Source organism: Symphalangus syndactylus, chromosome 5 (assembly GCF_028878055.3).
Source record: "Symphalangus syndactylus isolate Jambi chromosome 5, NHGRI_mSymSyn1-v2.1_pri, whole genome shotgun sequence".
NCBI classification, from domain to species: Eukaryota; Metazoa; Chordata; class Mammalia; order Primates; family Hylobatidae; genus Symphalangus; species Symphalangus syndactylus.
The window spans coordinates 34,232,501-34,253,448 of record NC_072427.2 but is presented as its reverse complement, the minus strand read 5'-3'; the positions used below and the strand labels follow the sequence as shown (position 1 = coordinate 34,253,448).

At 43.9% G+C, this 20,948-nt stretch overlaps 1 protein-coding gene across 2 annotated transcripts in view; it reads left to right on the top strand.

The window, feature by feature from the left end:
- THSD4 (thrombospondin type 1 domain containing 4) overlaps positions 1-20,948 on the top strand; it is a 674,737-nt gene that overhangs the window by 601,870 nt on the left and 51,919 nt on the right. For both annotated transcript variants that reach the window (XM_055277915.2, XM_055277916.2), the window contains 2 exons: positions 15,728-15,903; positions 18,286-18,382. In XM_055277915.2, coding sequence (XP_055133890.1) covers positions 15,728-15,903; positions 18,286-18,382 — 273 coding nt within the window. The remainder of the gene's footprint in view (positions 1-15,727; positions 15,904-18,285; positions 18,383-20,948) is intronic.

Here is a 20,948-nt window from a genome sequence, read left to right as displayed (position 1 = left end):
TTAAGAAACAAAATACTTGTTCTTTGAAAATATCAATAAAATTGATAAGCCTCTGTTCACAGCCCTTTACCCTAGTACAACCCAATTATTCCTCAACTAAGGAATGGATGACCTAGGGTACATCCATGAAATGGAATACTACTCCGGCAATAAAAAGAATAAACCACTGATACACACAACATGGGTTAATCTCAAATGCATTATGCTAAGTGGAGGAAGCCAGACTCAAAAGACCACATACTCTATGCTTCCATTTGTTATGACATTCTGGAAAAGGCAAACCCATAGGTGTGGAGAATAGATCAGTGGTTACTAGGGATGAAAGGTTGGGGAAGGGGAATTTTTCAAGGAGGCGAAACTAATACATTTTAAAACATCAAGTTTACATCTGTAAAAGTTGAATTAATTGTTGAATCAACATAATGCTATGATAATTGTTAATATTATGATCAATAACGAGGTAACCCAGGCTTCTCAAGCCAAGGTAACCTGGGAAGTTTAGTTTAAAAGGCTTTTGGGTAATGGTAGAAAACAGTGACTGGAATCGTCTTAATCCAAGATGCCGTCATTATAATCTTAGAACCCCATATGCTCTGGTGCCTCCCATTGGGCAGGACAGCTACCACAGTGTCCTTGCCAAGCATTAAATTCCCCCTGTTCCAGGGCCGCGTGGCTACCCTCTGGCCTTTGGGAACTGCCCTCAGGAACTGTCTTTGTCATTCCTGCTGTTTTCCTAATGAGCTCCTAGTATCCTCTGCAGGGCCCCAGAGGCTGTTGTATGGAGGTCACTGTGCCCACGTGGCCCTCCGCCCACACCTGTGTTGCTGATTCTTTCAGCAGCTGTTGCCCCTTGGGGTTCTGAAAAAGAGATATAGTCTGGCTTACACAATCTTACAGCATCTTACATTTTATTGATGTCATGCTCGAATGTCTCCCATCTAGCCTGAAAATCGATTTATATAAGGCTTCATTGTGATATTTCACAATCCCCTCCCATCACCATGACAACCAGGGTATCATTAGGGAGGAATCAGATGACTACTATGAGCTTTGCCACCAAATTGGACATCAAAGTAGAATTTAGATATTAAGTCACTCATCCTGCCTCTACCCCAGATAAATTCATTTCTAGCTTCTACCAAGCTACAGGGGTAATTTGAGCCATCTAAAATAATAGATGAGAAATGACTAAAGATAGTACACTAAAGGGAAAGCATTGATGTTTTAACAGGCCTAACTAGTTAAAAGGATTTGTGGATGGATGTGAAACCTAAAAAAAATTGTACTGGACAATGTTTCAGAACCTGTGAGAAGCTGACTGTCCAGTTGCCCCCACACCTACTATCTTATTTCCTTGTTCCAATGTGGAGTAGAGGGTGAACCATAGAACAAGACAAGCAGATATGGGGTCAAGTCATAGCTCTGATACTTACTTACTGTGTGACTTTGGACAAAGTATCAGGTTGGTGCAATAGTTATTGTGGTTTTTGACATTACTTTTAATTGCAAAAACCACGATTACTTTTGCACCAACCTTAATACTTAACCTTCCTGAACTTATTCTTCTCATCCACAAACCCTGTCCCAGAGGATTAGGAGATGAAGATAGTTTATATAAGCACTGAAATGTAAGCTTCATGAGGGCAAAGATGTGGGTGTTGTTGGGGTGGGGGGGTCTGTTTTGCTCACTGCTACTATCCCCAGCACCTACAACAGTGCCTGGCACATAGTAGGCGCTAAACTACTCTTTGTTGAATGACTGAAAATGCCTGGCAGGGTGGTGCAGGCATGGGGTGGACTTTTAGGATAGGTTAGGATAGGTTAATGGATAAGCTGTAGGAGTATCTATTGTACATGACTTATAAAATTTAAAAGCAGAATTAACAAAATTAAATATAGCTAAAGGATGCTGAAGTTTTGCCTTGGCATTTTCTTAAGATAATGCTGACCAGGCTCAGTGGCTCACTCCTGTAATCCCAATACTCTGGGAGGCCGAGGTGGGTGGGTCATTTGAGATCAGGAGTTTGAGACCAGCCTGACCAACATGGTGAAACCCTGTCTCTCCTAAAAATATAAAATTAGCCGAGCGTGGTGACACATGCCTGTAATCCTAGCTACTTGGGAGGCTGAGGCAGGAGAATCGCTTGTGGAGGTTGCAGTGAGCCGAGATCGTGCCATTGCACTCCAGCCTGGGCAACAAAACTGCCGCAACACGCAATTTACCCACATAACAAACCTGCACATGTACCCCAATCTTAAAATAAAAAGATGAAAACTAAATAAATACAAATAAAAATAATGTCTTAAATTGTTACTGTGACAGAAATGTCTCCTACCTGTTCAACTAGTGAGTGGGTAGACAAGCTGCCATCATTAGATACATAACCCTTATAACTCCAGAGACATAAGTGGGTCAGTCTTGCAGGAGTAAGGCATGCGAGAATCACAACTCGACACTCAAAATAATTAAACATAAATTTGTTTATGTACATCTGTTCCCAAAGGACATTAAAATTGATATTCAGCTATTGCTTGGAGTTCTAATACTCAAAAACACCAAAGTTTGGGTTCATTTATGTCTCTACAAAACCCTTGTATTAAATTAGTGTCTATGTACATCCTGTGTTTTTTAGGTTAACTACTTCTGCCATTAGCAGTCCGTTTGGTAGTCAGGAATGAATTCATGCCATCATCTTGGAAGCCATGGCGACAATGCCTTGTTGGTTACAACTCTGAATGGATCATTTGAAATTCCCCTCACAATCTTGCATCTTTTCATTGGATTCAAGCTTATACTTCAAATTTCCTATGTTTAGTCACTAACTTTTGGAATTTTTTTTTAATTACCCAAATTCCCAGCATTGAATGGGCTTTGGATTCTACAGTGCCTAGAACAGGAATGGAATTCAGTTGTGTGTTTATATTTTTTTTAATGAAAGCAGGTAATTAGAACAATGTGGAAGCCATTGTGTGTGTATGTGTTTGTGTGTGTGTTGTAAAATCAAAGAAAGAACTATCCTATATTGGTTCGTAGTATAATACAATTTAAAACATCAGCTGTCCCATGACATTGAGATCAACCCTTCCACTTATTCCCCGATGTCATCGCAATTTAGCCGCAGATTTGGGGCTCAAAATTTGGAATTAGGCCCTGGGTTTTTTTTTTTTTTCCTCTATTTAGGATAGGTCTATTTAACACTGGCTTCAAATATTGATGTTTTAGTCTGTTGCAAGCCAATCAAAACACCCACCACTCCACAACCACCAAACATGCCAACCCTGAAGCAAGCACACACGTGAATTAGATAATAGGGATGTGTATTAGTTACCTGTGGCTGCCATAACAAGATACCACAAACTGGGTGGATTAAAACAACAGAAATTCATTCTCTCACAGTTCTGGAGGCCAGAATTCTGAAATCAAGGTGTCAGCAGGATTGGTTCCTTCCTGGGGGCTTAGAGCAAGAATCTGTTCCGTGACGACCCTCTATCAGCTTCCAGTTCTTGCTGGCAATCCTTGGCCTCCCTTGGCTTGTGGCTTCCTAACTCCAGTCCCAGCCTTCGTTTTCCTGTGGCATTCTCACTGTGTGTCTGTGTCTGCCTGTCCAAATTGCCTTCTTTTCTAAGGACACCAGTCATACTGGATTTAGGGCCCACCCTAATGCAGCATGAGCTCATCTAAATAACATCTTCAAAGATCTTATCTCTAAATAAGGTAACATTCACAGGTTCCAGGTGGATATGAATTTTGGGAGGACACTATTCAACCCAGTATAGGATATGTTTGGCCATGCAATTACCACATAAATGAAAGAAGTAAATCCACACTACAGTGCAGTCGTGCTGTAGGATTGCACTGTAGTACTATGCTAGAATCGCACTGGAGTATTGATTTAATTCTTTTTGTTCATAGAGCACTTTCCTGTTTTATAGAGTGTGGGGTGTGTGTGTGTGTGTGTGTGTGTGTGTGTGTGTGTGTGTTGGTTTTTGTTTTTTTTTTTGTAGTCTAATGACCAGTGCTTTAGATCATAGCTGACTGTACTTGTGGGGTGATGCCAGGCCAGCGAGTGGGCTGTTATCCTGCCCAGCCACAGTGCACACCTGACCACACACTATCATCCTCCTACCCGACTTCCAGGGCCTTCTTCCCTCAAACCAAGCAGGTCTCACTTCTTGGGGCGTCCCCCATTGCAGTATATATAGGATGCTTCTTTCCTCATGTGTTCTGATCACTCACACGGAATCCTGGACTTTCCTCATGTAAAATCCTAATATTCAACTCCATGAGGTCACCACAGATGTTTCTCCGTGGGAACTTCTGGGTCAGACCTGACCAGATGACCAGAGCCATAAAAGCTGAATTCCGACCCCACCTCTGATATCTTATTTTTTAGACAACTCCAGTTTTCCCTCTCTGTGCCAGGAGGAAGATGCATTCTGGGGCACATGTTGCTGCCTTTTGCATAGATATGTGAGCCCTGATAAGATACTTTTCCTCTTCCTAGTGATGGGTTTCTGTTTTTGAAAATGGGCCTTCTTGGCTTCTGGTGTTTTGTAACAAATACCCAATGAGTCATCACTAAATACCAGCTCTTTACTGACACTGTGGACTGTAACAAAACCAGGCTCCAGAGGCCTAGGGGATTGGCTAAGTAAACTGAGGTAGGTGAATGCCATGGAATTCTATATGGCAGTTAGAAAGCAATTATCTAGATGGACATTTCAGCAACAAAGACAGTATAAAAAACAAAGGGAAAACCCAGTAACATTTATGTAAATTACATATCTGTATCACATTAGTGTAGGTGCTTATTGGGATAGGCAGGGACTGATGGTGGTGGAATCTGGCATAAAGGGAAAAATAAGACAAGACAGGTGTCCCTTATACAACAAAATTGCCACAGGCTAAAGAGTCTAATTAATTCACCTTTCTGCTCCTGAGGTTAAAAAAAAAAAATCTTGAGAAACTTAAATATAGCATTTAGGATAGCAAAAAAAAAAAAAAAAAAAAAAATCACAAAAGCAATTGATTAAACATCAAAGAACAGGGCATAGACACTAAGATTAGGGATAAGAGTTAGAAGCAGGAGCTAGCAGCACAGGAGACAGAGGAGCGGTGATGGGGCCATTAAGTGACTACCCCTTGAACAACACCCCCCACCACCATGAGAGGGGGCTGCCAGCATTACTTGGCAATATTTATTGAGTGTCTGTTGGTCAGGTACTAAATGAGACAGGGCTCCTGCCCTGTGAAAAACTTACAGCAGGCCAGGCGCAGTGGCTTATGCCTGTAATCCCAGCATTTTGAGAGGCCAAGGTGGGAGGATCACTTGAGCCCAGGAGTTTGAGACCAGCCTGGGCAACAAAGCAAGTCCCTGTCTCTACAAAAAAATAAAAAATTAACTGGGCATGGTGGTACACACCTGTGGTCTCAGCTACTCCGGAGGCTAAGGTAGGAGAATTGCTTGAGCCTGGGAAGTTGAGGCTGTAGTGAGCCGTGATCATGCCATTGCATGCCAGCCTGGGTGACAGAGCGAGACCCTGTCTCAAAAAAAAAAAAAAAAAAAAGATTGCAAAAACTGGAATCTGAGTAATGGGAGAACAATTTCTTTTTTTAGAGGAAGGAATTAGGAAGCAACTGCTTTGGGATGAGAAAGATATCAGGTTTCTCTTCTAGATAAATTGAGCTATAATGAGACCCATTGACAAAATTAGCCTCCTGGAATTCCTTCTGAAGGGCAGACATAGTCCTTCCCTGCTCGTGGCAAGTGGACAGTTCAGCCTGAAGAGGGGAGCGTGGCCTGAGATGGCCACAGTTGCAGGGCTGGTTCTGTCCATGGGCTGGGAGAGGCATGGTAGGTACGTGAGAACTGTTTGTGGCATGAATGAACTTTGGGTATCACATGCTACCCATCTTCCTATTCAGCTGCCAGCATAGGCTCCTAAAACCAGATCTAAGTTGTCGTATCCTGATCAAAAATCTTTTAGGCATCCCAGTGCCCACAATCAGCCCTCACAGTCTGCCTGATGTCTTCCATCTATACACACTCCCAACGCCCCACAACTTCCCTTCTCCATCCTTCTAAGGTCATGCCCCCTCCTGCCTCTGTCTTTGTCCATGCCATTCTTCAAGACCCCCAATGCCCTTCCTTCATCCTCTGTCTGGTGACCCACTCCTCCCTGCAAATCTCTGCTCAAGTGCCACCCCCTCTCTGAGAGCCTCTGCATCTTGTGGAAATTTTACCAGCCTCTGGTCACGTTGTATTGGCATGTGTCTGACTGCTCCATGGACTCAGCTCCCAAAGTCATGAGCTGTACCTTTACAGCCCCCAATAATTTTTTGACCAGTTTATTTTCTTATTATACCATAGGTGGGATCAATTTCATACAATTATTTGAGGCTTAAACATACATAAACTTTCTTTAAAGTTAAACCACACAAACTTTATTTAAAGTTACTATTCAAAGGAAATTTGGAGTCAGAATAAAAGTCAGAATAAATCAAACCTTCTAACATTTTAAAGAATGAGAATTAGACATACTTTGCTATAATTTAGCAATGAAATAAGAACAAAGCCTTGGCATTTCCCTTCATTCAAACCCCTTACAACCTGTGATTAGAGTGCCAAAGAGAAAGCCAGCCTTCTTTCTCTGATCCTCTCTGATTTTCAGTCCAAATGTGTTACATCATGTTTTAGAAACTCACACAGGTTTGAGTCCATCCAAACTCAATGCCAAAGTGAATCTGACTGAAAAAAGTTACTGTGTGATATCTGCGTATATTTGTTTAACAGAAACCATAATTTGGACATTACATCAAACTAGACTTCGTCTACCTGAGAAGAAATGTTTGCTTTTCTTTTAACAGAATTTTAATGCATTACCGCATGTGTTTGCCATTTTGGTCAGAAGGAAAGAAGGACATTTTGGAGATTAGAATTCTTAAACAGGAATATCCAGATGGAAGCAGAACTCCTTGGTAGTCTGTGGGTACCTTCTCAGAACAGTGTTTTAAACTCAAAATAAAATACAGAAGAGTACAAAGGAAACCAATTCTCTTGAAATACAATTATCAAAACATATATTTTTTGAGACAAAGTCTCACTCCGTCTCCCAGGCTGGAGTACAGTGGCACGATCTCAGCTCACTGCAGCCTCAACCCCCTGGGCTCAAGCAATCCTCCCACCTCAGCCTCCCAAGTAGCTGGGACTACAGGTGTGTACCACCACACTTGGCTATTTTGTTAATTCTTTGTACAGATGGGGTTTCTCCCTGTTGCCCAGGCTGGTCTCAAACTCCTGCTCTCAAACGATCTGCCTGCCTCGGCCTCGCAAAGTGCTGGAGTGCTGGGATTACAGGCATGAGCCACTGCATTCGGCCATCAAAATACTCTTTAACAAACAAATTTGCTGTATAATAACATGTGCTTTTTTTCTTTTTCTTTTTCTTTTTCTTTTCTTTTTTTTTTTTTTTTGAGACAGGGTCCCACTCTCAGGCTGGAGTGCAGTGGTACAATTACGGCTCACTGCAGCTCCAACCTCCTGGACTCAAGGGATCCTCTCGCCTCAGCCTCTTAAGTAGCTGGGACCACAGGTGTGTACCACCACTCCTGGCTAATTTTTCTACTTCAGATAGAGACAAGGTCTCCCTGTGTTGCCCAGGCTGGTCTTGAACTCCTGGGCTTAAAGGATCCGCCCACCTAGGCCTCCCAAAGTGCTGGGATTACAGGCATGAGCCACTGTGCCCAGCCATATGCTTCTTTAACATTAAAATAGGAGACTTCCTAGAGGATCTAATAATTATCATAATTTCAAAATAGTTATGAGTTCTTAAATAATATTTCAAAATATCAGTAACTTCTGTAATGTCCCATGAATATCTATATGATTTCTGTCGGTGATAGAGTCACAGTCCTGCATACTATTATGGTTGTTACCACATTTATAATAAAACTAAATGCTAAATTTCAGTTGGAGGTTAGTGAAAAGAAAGATGGAATTCACAGAACCCGCCAAGGCAGTACAGGAAGAGTTGTATTTCATTTTCAGGGTATCCACATTAGCTAACACATTCTGAGACCCATTTGGGTTCATGCCCATGTGTGGGATTACGTGGAAGCTCATATTTTAGACCAGAAATGGCAAAGAAGCCAGGCTTTTGACCTCCACCTGGCATTGTACTGGTGGCCAGTGACGTCTGATACTTCAGTATTGAGTTTGTTCGGCTATTTACCATAGCTTCCAAGAACTGCTGAAACATTACAAAGCTTGCGATTTGTTGCTAGGAGAAACTTTTTTTTTTTTTTAGCTAACCTATCTCCCAGCCAGAACTTCACCTTCATTTCTCAAAGAAGGAAACAAACGTCTAGATCATAGTCATGTGTCTGTTGTAAGGAAACCAGCTTCTTCATTTTGGTTGTAGGAACAAGTGGTTGGGTCATCATCACAATGGGCATTAAGATTATGGGATTATGGCCAGGCATGGTGGCTCACACCTGTAATCCCAGCACTTTGGGAGGCCGAGGCAGGTGGATCACTTGAGGTCAGGAGTTTGAGACTAGCCTGGCCAACATGGTGAAACCCCATCTCTATTAAAAAATACAAAAAAAGGCCGGGCGTGGTGGCTCACCCCTGTGCCTGTAATCCCAGCACTTTGGGAGGCCGAGGCAGGCAGATCACAAGGTCAAGAGATCGAGACCATCCTGACCAACATGGTGAAACTCTGTTTCTACTAAAAATACAAAAATTAGCTGGGCATGGTGGCGCCTATAGTCCAGCTACTTGGGAGGCTGAGACAGGAGAATCACTTGAACCCGGAGGCAGAGGTTGCAGTGAGCCAAGATTGTGCCACTGCACTCCAGCCTAGTGACAGAGGGAGATTCTGTCTTAAAAAAAATATTAGCTGGGTGTGGTGGCACATGCCTGTAATCCCAGCTACTTAAGGGGCTGAGGCAAGAGAATCGTTTGAACCCAGGAGACAAAGGTTGCAGTGAGCTGAGATCGTGCCACTGCATTCCAACCTGAGTAACAGAGTGAGACCCTGTCTCAAAAAAACCCTAAATAAATAAAAGATTATGGGATTAAAGTATATGATAATCAGGGCTTGCATATATAAGCTCTTGTTATATGAATTTTGGAGAATGGCATTGTTGGTACCCACAGTTTAGGCCAAAAATATTTGCCCAGCACCAAAACTGGAATAAGGGGTCAGGCATGATGGCTCACACCTGTAATCCCAGCACTTGGGGAGGCCAAGGCAGAAGGATTCCTTGAGCCCAGGAGTTCGAGGTTACAGTGAGCTATAATGGTGCCACTGTACTCCAGCCTGGGTGACAGAGTGAGACCCTGTCTCAAAAAAAAAAAAAAGAATAAAACTCAAATGTCAAATGAGAGTGAAGGTATCTTTATATTGACATAGCCATGAGGTTGTCCTTCAAACAGGCTTTGTTGAAGCTTGACCTTCAGTGAACACAGCCTCTAGCAAAAGCCAGGAGCCACCTGCACCTTTTTGTGAGGTAGTTCTGGATGCCATTCCTAGCCCTGGAACTGCTTGCAGGCATATAAATTGTAGCCGCAGCTGTTTTTGATATGCAAGGCCAGATGGGGGCTAGTTTTTGAGCTGTTTCAGAAGCCAATTCATGAACCTATGGAATCAGGACCACATTTGCTAATAATCTGTTGTGGCATTTTAAAAATTATATGCTATTGTATGATTTAAGATTAACCCAAACCTTTAGAGAGAATGGGTAATAGTCATAGATGGTAAAAAGATTCAAGGTACCAAGTTTTAATCTCATAGGGAGGTCCTTGCAGATTCCTCCTGTGCTGTCTTTCAAATGGTTCTTTAATGGACTTTTTAGTTACCAGATGATAACCTCTTCTACGATATTCCTATTAAAAGCAATAAAATCGTAGCCAGAACCTACCTCAATTCTGCGTTTTTGATGCTGTGAATGGGATTGTAAGAAGCTATAAAAAAGAGAAAATACCTTTCACAAGTATTTCTGCTTGTACCATGTCCATTATATTGATTCAAAATGTTTAAACTTTAAAGAAGGTAATACATGCATATGGTAAAACAAATTGTAAATGGCAGTAAAGAGATGTCAAATGAGAAATAAATGTCTCCCTTCTCATCTCCCATCCCAACATAAACCCCAGTTCCTGTCCCAAATGTTAATAGTTTTGTGACTATCCTTCTCTAAACATTGTATATATATATATTTTATGTCTATGCTTTTATTTAAAAGTATGCACAAACAGGATTATACCAAACACACTGTTCTGAATTTTTCTTTCATTCACAAATGTATCATGGAATTCTTTCCATACCCACACACACAGATCTAGCTCATTCTTTTTCGAGTCACTTGGTATTCCATTGTGTGGATAGCCAGTGTTACAACTGTCTTAAGCAATGTTCTATGGATGGACATTTAGGTGAGTTTTTTTCTCTATTTAAAAAAAAGGCAGATAATATCCTTGTTAGAAACATTTCTGTATACTTATTGAAGTATATATCTCAAGTAGTTTCCTAGAAATAGAGTTCTTGGGTCAGCGTGTATGGGCATTTAAAGTTTTAGCTGTGTAATCAAATTGCCCTCCAATATGGCTGAGTCTGTTTACATTCCCACCAGCAATGCCATCCATACTTGCTTACTTACCCACCTGGCAATACTTGCAATATTAAATTTTTTTAAATGTTTGCTAATTTGGACCATCAGGATGTTCCCATTGTGGCTTTGATTTTCATTTCTTGAATTATAAGTAAGGCAGAGCATCTTTTCATTTGCTTATGGAGTACTTGTACTTGGTTTTCTGTGAATTGCCTATTTATTATTCTTTGCTTTTCTTTTGAGCTCTTTGCCATTGTCTACTGTGTAAACATTCAGTTCCTACTATGTGGCGAGCACTATGCTAGACTCTCAAACTGTAATGGTGATGAAATCTTTTGGAGCTGGCAGCGTACTAGGAGACAAACATTGATCAAATAATTCTCTCAGTAAGTGTATGGACAAACTGAATTAAATGCCTTGAAGGAAAGGTTCTTGCATCTCTTAGAGCATGGCAGGGAAGAGAGGGGCCTGGACTGGGGGTGGGAGAAGACTTCCCTGGAGAAATTGACATCTAAAGAATGAATAGGGCCAGGCACGGTGGCTCACACCTGTAATCCCAGCACTTTGGGAGGCCAAGGCAGGAGGATCGTTTGAACTTAGGAATTCAAGACCCAGTCTGGGCAACATGGTGAAACTCCCATCTCTACAAAACATACAAAAATTAACCGACTGTGGGCCGGGCGCGGTGGCTCACGCTTGTAATCCCAGCACTTTGGGAGGCCGAGGCGGGCGGATCACGAGGTCAGGAGATCGAGACCACGGTGAAACCCCGTCTCTACTAAAAATACAAAAAAAATTAGTCGGGCGTGGTGGCAGGCGCCTGTAGTCCCAGCTACTCGGAGAGGCTGAGGCGGGAGAATGGCATGAACCCGGGAGGCGGAGCTTGCAGTGAGCCGAGATTGCGCCACTGCACTCCAGCCTGGGCGACAGAGCGAGACTCCGTCTCAAAAAAAAAAAAAAAAAATCGACTGTGGTGGTGCACACCTGTGGGAAGCTGAGGCGGGAACATTGCTTGAGCCTGGGAGGAGGAGGTTGCAGTGAGCAGTAAGCCATGATTGTGCCACTGCACTCCAGCCTGGGAAACAGGAGTAAAACCTTGTCTTTATTTAAAAAACAAAAACAAAACAAAACAAAAGAATGAATAGGACTTGGAGTTGAGGGAGGAGCATTCCTGGAAGAAGGGACAGCACTGTGGAGGGAAGATGATGTTGTAGATGGGCTAAAAGAAGGCCCAGGAGCAGAGCACAGAGAGAAGAACAGTGATGCAAGATAAGGCTGGGCTGCAGCATCTGAGGGAGGAGGCCTCTATGGTGGGATATATGTGTGTGTGTGTGTGTGTGCGCGTGCATATATATATATATATTTTTTTTTTCCCCCGAGACGGAATTTTGCTCTGTCGCCCAGGCTGGAGTGCAGTGGCATGGGCTCTGCTCACTGCAAGCTCTGCCTCCCGGGTTCACGCCATTCTTCTGCCTCAGCCTCCCAAGTAGCTGGGACTACAGGTGCCCACCACCATGCCCAGCTAGTTTTTTGTATTTTTAGTAGAGACAGGGTTTCACTGAGCCATCATTGGTGATCTAATCTACATTCTGAAAACATTGTTCTAGCTGAACAGAAGAGAAACAGGAAGATCAATTAGAAGATATTTTATTAGTCCAGATGAGATCTCATGGTAGCCTGGCCCTGGATTATGGCAGTGGACATGAGGAGAGGCGGAGGAGGTTAAATAAGATTTGATGACGGGTTAGATTTGGGGGGATAGGAAGAGAGGAAGTATCCAGGATGATTCCTGGGTTTCTGATTACATGGATGGTGGTACCATTTACTGAGATAAGAAGCAGTGAGGCTGGGGTTGGGTTCAGCCTTAGACAAGACATCTGACTGAAGCTAGCAAGGAGGTAATTACATATGAAATTCTAAGGCCAGAGGCAAAGTTTGGCCTGTCAACATAAATTTGTGAGTCATTCACATATGGTAGTTGAAATCGTAGTCCTAGGAAATTGCTCATGAAAGGAATACAGTGCCCAAAGCAGGTCTACTCTTATTCCTTAAGAAATTCTGATATTTACTAGCCAAGTAGAGAAAGATGAGACAGAAAAGAAAACAGAAATGAGCAGCCTGAGAGCAGGAGGAAAGCAAGGGGAGCATGGTTCCCAGAAGCCAGGGGGAGAGTGTTTCAAATAGGATGGAATAGTGCCAAGTGCTGCCGAGACATCTGAAAAGAGGAGGCCTGGGAAACACCCATTGGATTTAGCAACATTGGGGTCTTGGTGACGCTAATTTTAAATTTCCTCAATGGAATGATGGGGGCAGGAGCCAGATTGGAGATGGTTGAGGAATTAGTGGGAAGTGAGAAAATGGTAGACGTTATATGGACCACTTTTTTTTTTTTTTTTTTTTTTTGAGACTGGAGTGCAATGGTGCGATCTTGGCTCACCACAACCTCCGTCTCCCAGGTTCAAGCAATTCTCCTGCCTCAGCCTCCTGAGTAGCTGGGATTACAGGCTTGCGCTAGCATGCCTGGCTAATTTTGTACTTTTAGCAGAGATGGGGTTTCTCCATTTTGGTCAGGCTGGTCTCAAACCCCCGACCTCAGGTGATCTGCCCACCTCAGCCTCCCAAAGTGCTGGGATTGCAAGCATGAGCCACTGTGCCTGGCCACACCACTTTTGAAGAAGTGTGATTCTTCATAAAGAATAGCCCCAAATCTATTCTTCCTCAGTTTCCACCCTTGACCCTTTTTTGCTACTCAGTAAGCTGAATTGATCTTGTAACTCAGTAGTGAAAGGTCTGCAGCTTTGCCCTCCCTGCAGCCATGGCACCAGCCAGCCCAGCGTGGAGTCTGCAGGGGGAGCCCAGCTGGAGTTTGGGCTGCTCCAGCCCCTCTGTGCACTTTCTGATTCTACAGGCCAGAGCTCTGGGAAGGCCCATTGTAGGAACGCTGCTGAAAAAATGAGTTTAAGAAAAAGTTCTTATATTTTAGTGGTACCTACTGAAAGGTTGAAGGATACATATTTGCGATGTGACACAAGAGAAGCCATGAGCTGATCCTTGTTGAAACTGAGCAATGGGTACATGGGGGTTTATTATATTGTTCACACCACTTTTGCATATGTATACATTTTTCCATAACAAATTATAAAAAGTTAAATTTAGGAATTCTATAAACCGAAGGTGCAAAGAGCCAGTGGCCATCACAGGTCCACTATGTACATAGCACTTAAAACAGGACCTTCGGCTGGGCGCAGTGGCTCATGCCTGTAATCCCAGCACTTTGGGAGGCTGAGGTGGGCGGATCATCTGAGGTCAGGAGTTCAAGACCAGCCTGACCAACATGGTGAAACCCTGTCTCTACTAAAATACAAAAATTAGCAGAGCATGGTGGTGGGCGCCTGTAACCTTAGCTATTCAGGAGGCTGAGGCAGAAGAATCGCTTGAACCCGGGAGGCAAAGGTTGCAGTGAGATGAGATTGCACCATTGCACTCCACCCTGGGCAACAAGAGCGAAACTCCATCTCAAAAAAAAAAAAAAAGTACCTTCTCTAAACCAGTCCTCCTTTGGCTTGTGGGTTTCCAGGTGCCAAGGGTGTAGCTGAAGAAATTCTATTTCCAGATGCCACCCTTTCTTCTCCTGTTAACTCCAACACCTTGTTCCTTGCCCCCTTCTCCTTTCGTACCCGCCTCCTGAGTACAGACTCGAAATCACAGGTCTGACCCCTATGGGCCTCATGAACTTGAACAAGTTCCCACCTATCTCTGAGCCACTCTGAAAAATGGGGATTATAACATCTCCTGTGCAATGTTGTGACGATTAAATTCGACAGTGAACATGGGGTATCTAACACAGCCCACAGCCTCAGATGCCCAGGAACTCAGGAAGGTCATAGAAATGAATGAAGCTGACCAGGTACACGAGAAAATCATGTGACCCTCTTGGCTTTAGCTTTGCCACTTGTAGTAGACATGTAAGTAGAGAGAATTATAAGAAAAATTCTGGGCCAGGTGCAGTGACTAACACCTGTAATCCCAGCACTTTGGGAGGCTGAGGCAGGCAGATCACTTGAGCTCAGGAGTTTGAGACCAGCCTGGGCAACATGGCAAAACCCCATCTCTTAAAAAAAAAAAAAAAAAAAAAAAATATATATATATATATACACACACACACACACACACGCACACACACACACAAGCCAGGCATGGTGGTACGTGCCTGTAGTCCCAGCTACTCAGGAGGCTGAAGCAGGAGGATTCCTTGAGCCCAGGAGGTTGAGGCTGCACTGAGCCAGGATCACACCACTGCACTCCCGCCTGGGCAATGGAGCAAGACCCTGTCTCAAAAAAAAAAAGGGGAGGGCTGGGAAGGGAGAAAAAATTGGATAAGAAAAAGAACAATGCAAGTATGATAAATTATATAAATCACCCAGATTCATAAATAAACGGGTAATAAACTGAGACTTAGCCTCAGTGTTGGGGGTCAACGGGGGGGTGGGGATCGGGGCAAATCAGAGCATATCCGGCCCATCTGAGAGGGACAACCATCCTGGGCTCCAGCCAATTGCTGCCATGAGGGAGTGTGAAGCCAATGTTAACATGTCTTCCTGGTTTATAAGAGAAGCCAGAACTCTAAATTTTTTGTGTGAAATATTTCAATTCTTAAATTTGGGCTTAGTTATTTTTTTTAATAACACTACAGAAGCCAAACTAAACCCATCTATGGGCCAAAATCAGCTCGTGGGCTGCCAGTGTGCAACCTCTCACCTAGGTAATGGTATATAATATAAATCCGTTTCCCTTCCCCCCTTTTTTCTCTTCCTCCTCTTTCTCCTTTCCCTCCCATTTTCCACATCCTTTTCACCTAACCAGCCCCCACCCTAAATTTCTATACTAAGTCCAAGTGATAGAAGGGATTAGGGTGGGTTGAAGAAGTGATTAAGCCCAAGGGGATGTAATCTAGATGCCTAATTGTGCCCCAGGGCCTGGATCATTGCCTGGCACATAGTGGATCCTAACAAAAACCTTGATGAGTGAAGAAGCCAGAAACTGGGGGAGTCAGTTCTGTTTCTTGTGCACACCTTGGGCTTACCCAAAGAACTGTCTCATTTTTCTCAACAGCCTTGCGAAGTCGTTCTGGACGCTCCATCATCAATGGGAACTGGGCAATTGATCGACCAGGAAAATACGAGGGCGGAGGGACCATGTTCACCTACAAGCGTCCAAATGAGATTTCGAGCACTGCCGGAGAGTCCTTTTTGGCGGAAGGTCCCACCAATGAGATCTTGGATGTCTACGTGAGTTTGGATATTTCTGGACTGTTCTTTGGATTTTGAATCTTGTCACTTCTAAGGAACATACGCTGAACAAATAAGCAACAAATCATTGCCCATACTCAGTAAAAACCCTTTGAGCAGAGCCTGTTGGAGGCACCCCTTGAATGCTTGGCGTTCATCTTTGCCTTTACTTCTGAATGGGCCCAGCTCACGGCAACCTCCAACTCCACCAGATGCTTATTACCTTTGGAGTTTATTGACCCAGTAAAACCAATTTTACTTGTTGAACCAAATCAGAGGCAAAACATGCCCTTTATTTCATGAGCATTGGATCTCCTCCAGGCACTTTCCTTATAATGCTAATTTGGCATGTTTTCTTTTTATGGCAAAAGAAAGCAAGAGCCTAAAGGAAGGCAGGACCGCTCCCAGCTCCCAGTCCTGTTCAAACTCTGAGACCAAATGAAGAAAGGAGAGCTCTAGAGCCCTCCAGATGAAATAATGAAGCTCAGAGTCACAGTAGAGAGATTTACTAGAAGCTCCTGATAGAAGACAAAACCTTAATTTATTTTACGTGAAACTAAAATATGAAATTGCTCAAGAGTTTTAAATGGTCCTTACGTTCAAAGGAAACCACTAGAATTCAGTCTTCTTAAAAAACCAGGAAATAAAGGGTGATAAGAAATAAAAGCTTGAAATAACATTTTGATAAAAAGATTGAGATCACTCATGAATATACACATTATTTCTGTCCCCCAAAGCTGAGCTGATTAACATATTTGCTGTGTCAGAGTTTTAGAAATATTATTAATTGCATTGTCTTTACTTCTCCACTTACAGTTCTATGTCCTTTCCTCCTGGGCCTAGTGGACTCGAAATTACAAAGGAAGCCTTGTTGTAGTTAATTTTGGATTTTTTTTTTTAGACTGTCCAGTTGGTTCGTTGACTCTGAATATATTTCAAATGGCATCAGAGGTACAAACTCAGGTTGTTAAAGGCCTACTGTGGGTGGTCTAGGAATGGAAGCCAACAGCAATTTCATAAACGGGACGAGGTTTTGCACTGGCAGAATGCTCAGGCAGAAGAGGCGCCGGAGAGGGAGGGAGGATTTCCAGCCACAGACGGAGAGGAAGATTGTGTGAAAAAGGAGTGGGGATGAGGGATACACAGCAGGAACCTGAGGTCACACAACCGTGTCCCTTGGGGATTCGGTGCCCACCACGTTTGTGCAACGCCGAAGGTTTGATATTGGTTCCTGGGTAGGAGAATCCCAGGGGTTCTCAGGTCTGCCTTCCTTTAGGTAATTTATAAAATGAAGACCCATTTCGTCAGTAGGGAGTGGTAAGAGATCATGGCATAAACAGGAAGGACAGACACAGGACCCACCATGCAGGAGTGACTCAGAGATGCTTATAGCTGGAAAGGACCTTTGAAAGTGACATGATTCTAACCTCTTCCTTCTCCAAGGAAGAAATCAAAAACTGCAGGGTGAAGGGGCTTGCTCTAGGTTACACAGCTGGTCAACAGGAGAGCTGCTTTATAAAGCAGCAGAGACAGAAACATCAAACCCGACCGTGTCTCCTTGCACGGCTCATATTTACACTGTGGATTCTCATTCTGCTGCTCGGTTTAGCCCACCACCCTGCTTCCCAACAGGAAAGTCATGGGCAGCAAAGACTGTGTGCTCCAAATCCAATAGGGAGGGACGTATTCTGTAGGGCCATGCTCATTTAATACATTTTCAGCCCAGACAATGTTCAGCTGCTGACTTCCACAGTCCTACGTAGACTCCTGCTTGCCGTCCTATTTTTGTCATCATTCCTAAGAGAATATGACCCAGCAAGATTTGGGTCCCTTCTACTTGTTTTCCTGGCCCCATCTCTTTGTGTTTCTGGGGCTTTCCCTGAATAAGAGGGAGAGACCTGGGGACCAGCCTCACCAGCCAGGTCAAGAACTTTGAGGGAACCTAAAGCATCCCGGGATGGCTCTGTCTAGGAGGTCTGCTGCTTGTTTGCATGACTGTATCGCGCCACCTAGTGTTAAAACAGGTCTCCTGCAGTGTACACGTATTTATCTGTGTTGGATGTTTCGAGAGCACTGAGCAAAATCTAAGAACAGAAAGGTTCTGCTACCGTTGCTCCATCTTCTCCTTTGGAGTTTAGAAAATCTTGACTCTTAGCTTAGTTTTCTTCTGATTTGCTCAGCCTAAGTTCTTCATTCTCCAAAAGTAAATGACAAAAAGTCATCCAGAAGTAACTTTGTTTGATCTGCCACAGGTTCACTGATATTACTGGATGCGTACTAGAGTGAACCAGTCATTTCTCAGTAGTTCTGCAAATGCCATTGAAACCCAGAAAGGGTGTGCATACGTGCCAAGTGCAGTAACACTGATTTTTGTGTCAGCAGATGATACACCAGCAGCCAAACCCAGGCGTGCACTACGAGTACGTGATCATGGGGACCAACGCCATCAGCCCCCAGGTGCCACCCCACAGGAGACCAGGTAGAATCCCTTGTCTTGTGGCCGGGGACTCTGGTCATTTCCTTGTAAAGCCTTCTCTCTCTCAATTCTTGTGCATCCACCCTCTGTCTCTCAGTCAACACAGAGGAAATCAAGGGACGCATATTTCAAAGCCAAGGGGCCTTGACATTGGAGCAGCCTTCACCATTTGTCTGAGCCTTCACTGATCAGACTGTTTCATTCACTCGATTCAAAAATGGCATGAGCATCCTGGGTCTGCCCTGCCAGTTCAACATTTGAAATGCTTTATACTAGTTTCCAGGCCGGGCAAGGGGGTTCATGCCTGTAATCCTAGCACTTTGGGAGGCGGAGGCAGGTGGATCGCTTGGGCCCAGAGGTTCAAGACCAGCCTGTGCCACATGATAAAACCCCTATCTCTACAAAAAAATACAGAAATTAGCCAGGCATGGTGGTGTGTGCCTGCAATCCCAGCTACTCAGGAGGCTGAGGTGGGAGAATCGTCTGAGCCCAAGGAGGTTGGGGCTGCAGTGAACCGTGATCAGACCACTGAACTCCAGCCTGGACAACAGAGTGAGACCCTATCTCAAAATTAAGAAAAAACAACACAAATTTACTCTCTTAGAGTTCTGGAGGTTAGAAGTCTGAAGTGGGTTTCACTGGGACAAAATGAAGATGTCATCAGGGCCACTCTCTCTCCAGAGGCTCTAGGAGAGAACCCACTTCCTTGCCTTTTCCAACTTCTAGGAGCCACCTGCCTTCCTTGGTACCTGGCCGCTTCCTCCACCTTCAAAGCCAGCAGGGTGGCACTTTCAAATCTCTCTCTGACCCTGGCCTCATCACATCTCCTCTCTGACTCTCATCTTCCTCTCTCTTTCCTTTATAAGGACCCTTCAGATTACACTGGGCCCACCCAAGTAATCCAGGATAATCTCTCCTTCTCAAAATCTGTAATTTAGTCTCACCTGCAAATTTCATTTTTGCTATGTAAGGTAGCATGTTCACAGATTCCAGGAATTAAGATGTGGACATCTTTAGGGGACCATTATCTGTCTACTATATGCCTTTTCTCTTGGTTCCCCTATTGTTTCTGTTAATAATACTTTGACCTATAAGAGAAGAATAATGAGTTCACACCTAACAATCCATGTTGAGTCTTCCTGGTGGGCTCTGCTTATGGACAGAGCAGGCAGCTTTCTCTCGGCCGGCACTGGGCATGGGACTGCTCTCTGAGTCTGCAGACATTTCTCTACCGGAGGATGATGGAGCCCACCACCCAAATGCAGACAGCCTTTTCTTTCCTTAAAATAGGAAGGTCTGCAGAAGTATTCATGGTAATTACAGCTCACACACACTGAGTCCTTGCTGTGTGCAAGGGCTTAGAAACTGCTGTGCTGAGCTCTTTGCATAGATTAGTTCTTTGAATTCTCATGACAGAGGGAGGTACTTGGAGGGAAGTACTATTATTAGCCTTATTTTAAGAGTAAGGAAATGGAAGCTTAGGAAGAATAAGTTAATAATTGTCCTGATCTCACACCTGGGCAGTGACCTGAGGAGGGCCTGTGTGACCATACTTCGTGCTTGTTATATGGCTGAGAGGTTACTTGGTCCAATCCCTATCCTAGGAGGAAATAAAGGCACAGGTGCCAAACCTGCCCCATCCATTCTTCTCTGAACTTTGGACGGGATAACCAGGTTATCTGATTTCTACAGAGTGGGGAGGACAACAGCCGGGTGCATCCCCAGAACATGGGGTGGGTGCGTTGTCCAAACTCCAAGTCAGCAAACTCAGCGCAACAGAGAATTTTTATGTCATGTCCAGAAGCAATCCATAGTTTGAGAAACCAAGTTTGGGTAAGATTTCTGGGGTCCGTTGCTGGTTTACAGGGATAATCGGACAGACTATTTGAAATCTATCAGGATGATGATGATTTCTGTCAAGCCTGATGGGTCTCAGCTCATGAATAGCATGGGGGCTCTGGGATCAGCTCCCTGGGACAGGGCAGGCCTGGAGGGGTCATCTGTAAAAACTTGGTAACCAGGGGCATTGTGACCAGGCTTCCTCTTCCATGTCAATGGAGTCTGGAGGCAGAGTTGGAATCCAGCTCTGCACCTTTTTGCTGTGCACCCTCAGGCGGGTCAGCAACCTCTCTGAACACACACCCAGTCTACAAAATAGAGAAAAAAAACCCCTATAAGGTGGTTTTTGGCAGGGGAGAGGACATGGGAAGAGATTGAATAAATTAGTTGTCCATCCTAGCGTAGAGCCCAGAACAAGGCACTGAAAATACTTTTTAAATTTTTTTGTCCAACAACATCTTGGAGAGTTCTCATTTATATCAACATGCCTGGTCCTGATTTTGTTGGTCATATTTGCATGTCATATTTGAAACCATGAACCATAATAGCCAACTAAGTAAGAAAGCCCTGGCAAAAAAGCTGAGAGGCCTGATGCAGTGGATCACGCCTGTGATCCCAGCACTTTGGGAAGCCGAGGTGGGCAGATTGCTTGAGCCCAGGAGTTCAAGACCAGCCTGGACAACATGGCGAAACTCCATGTCTGCTAAAAGTACAAAAAGCAGCCAGATGT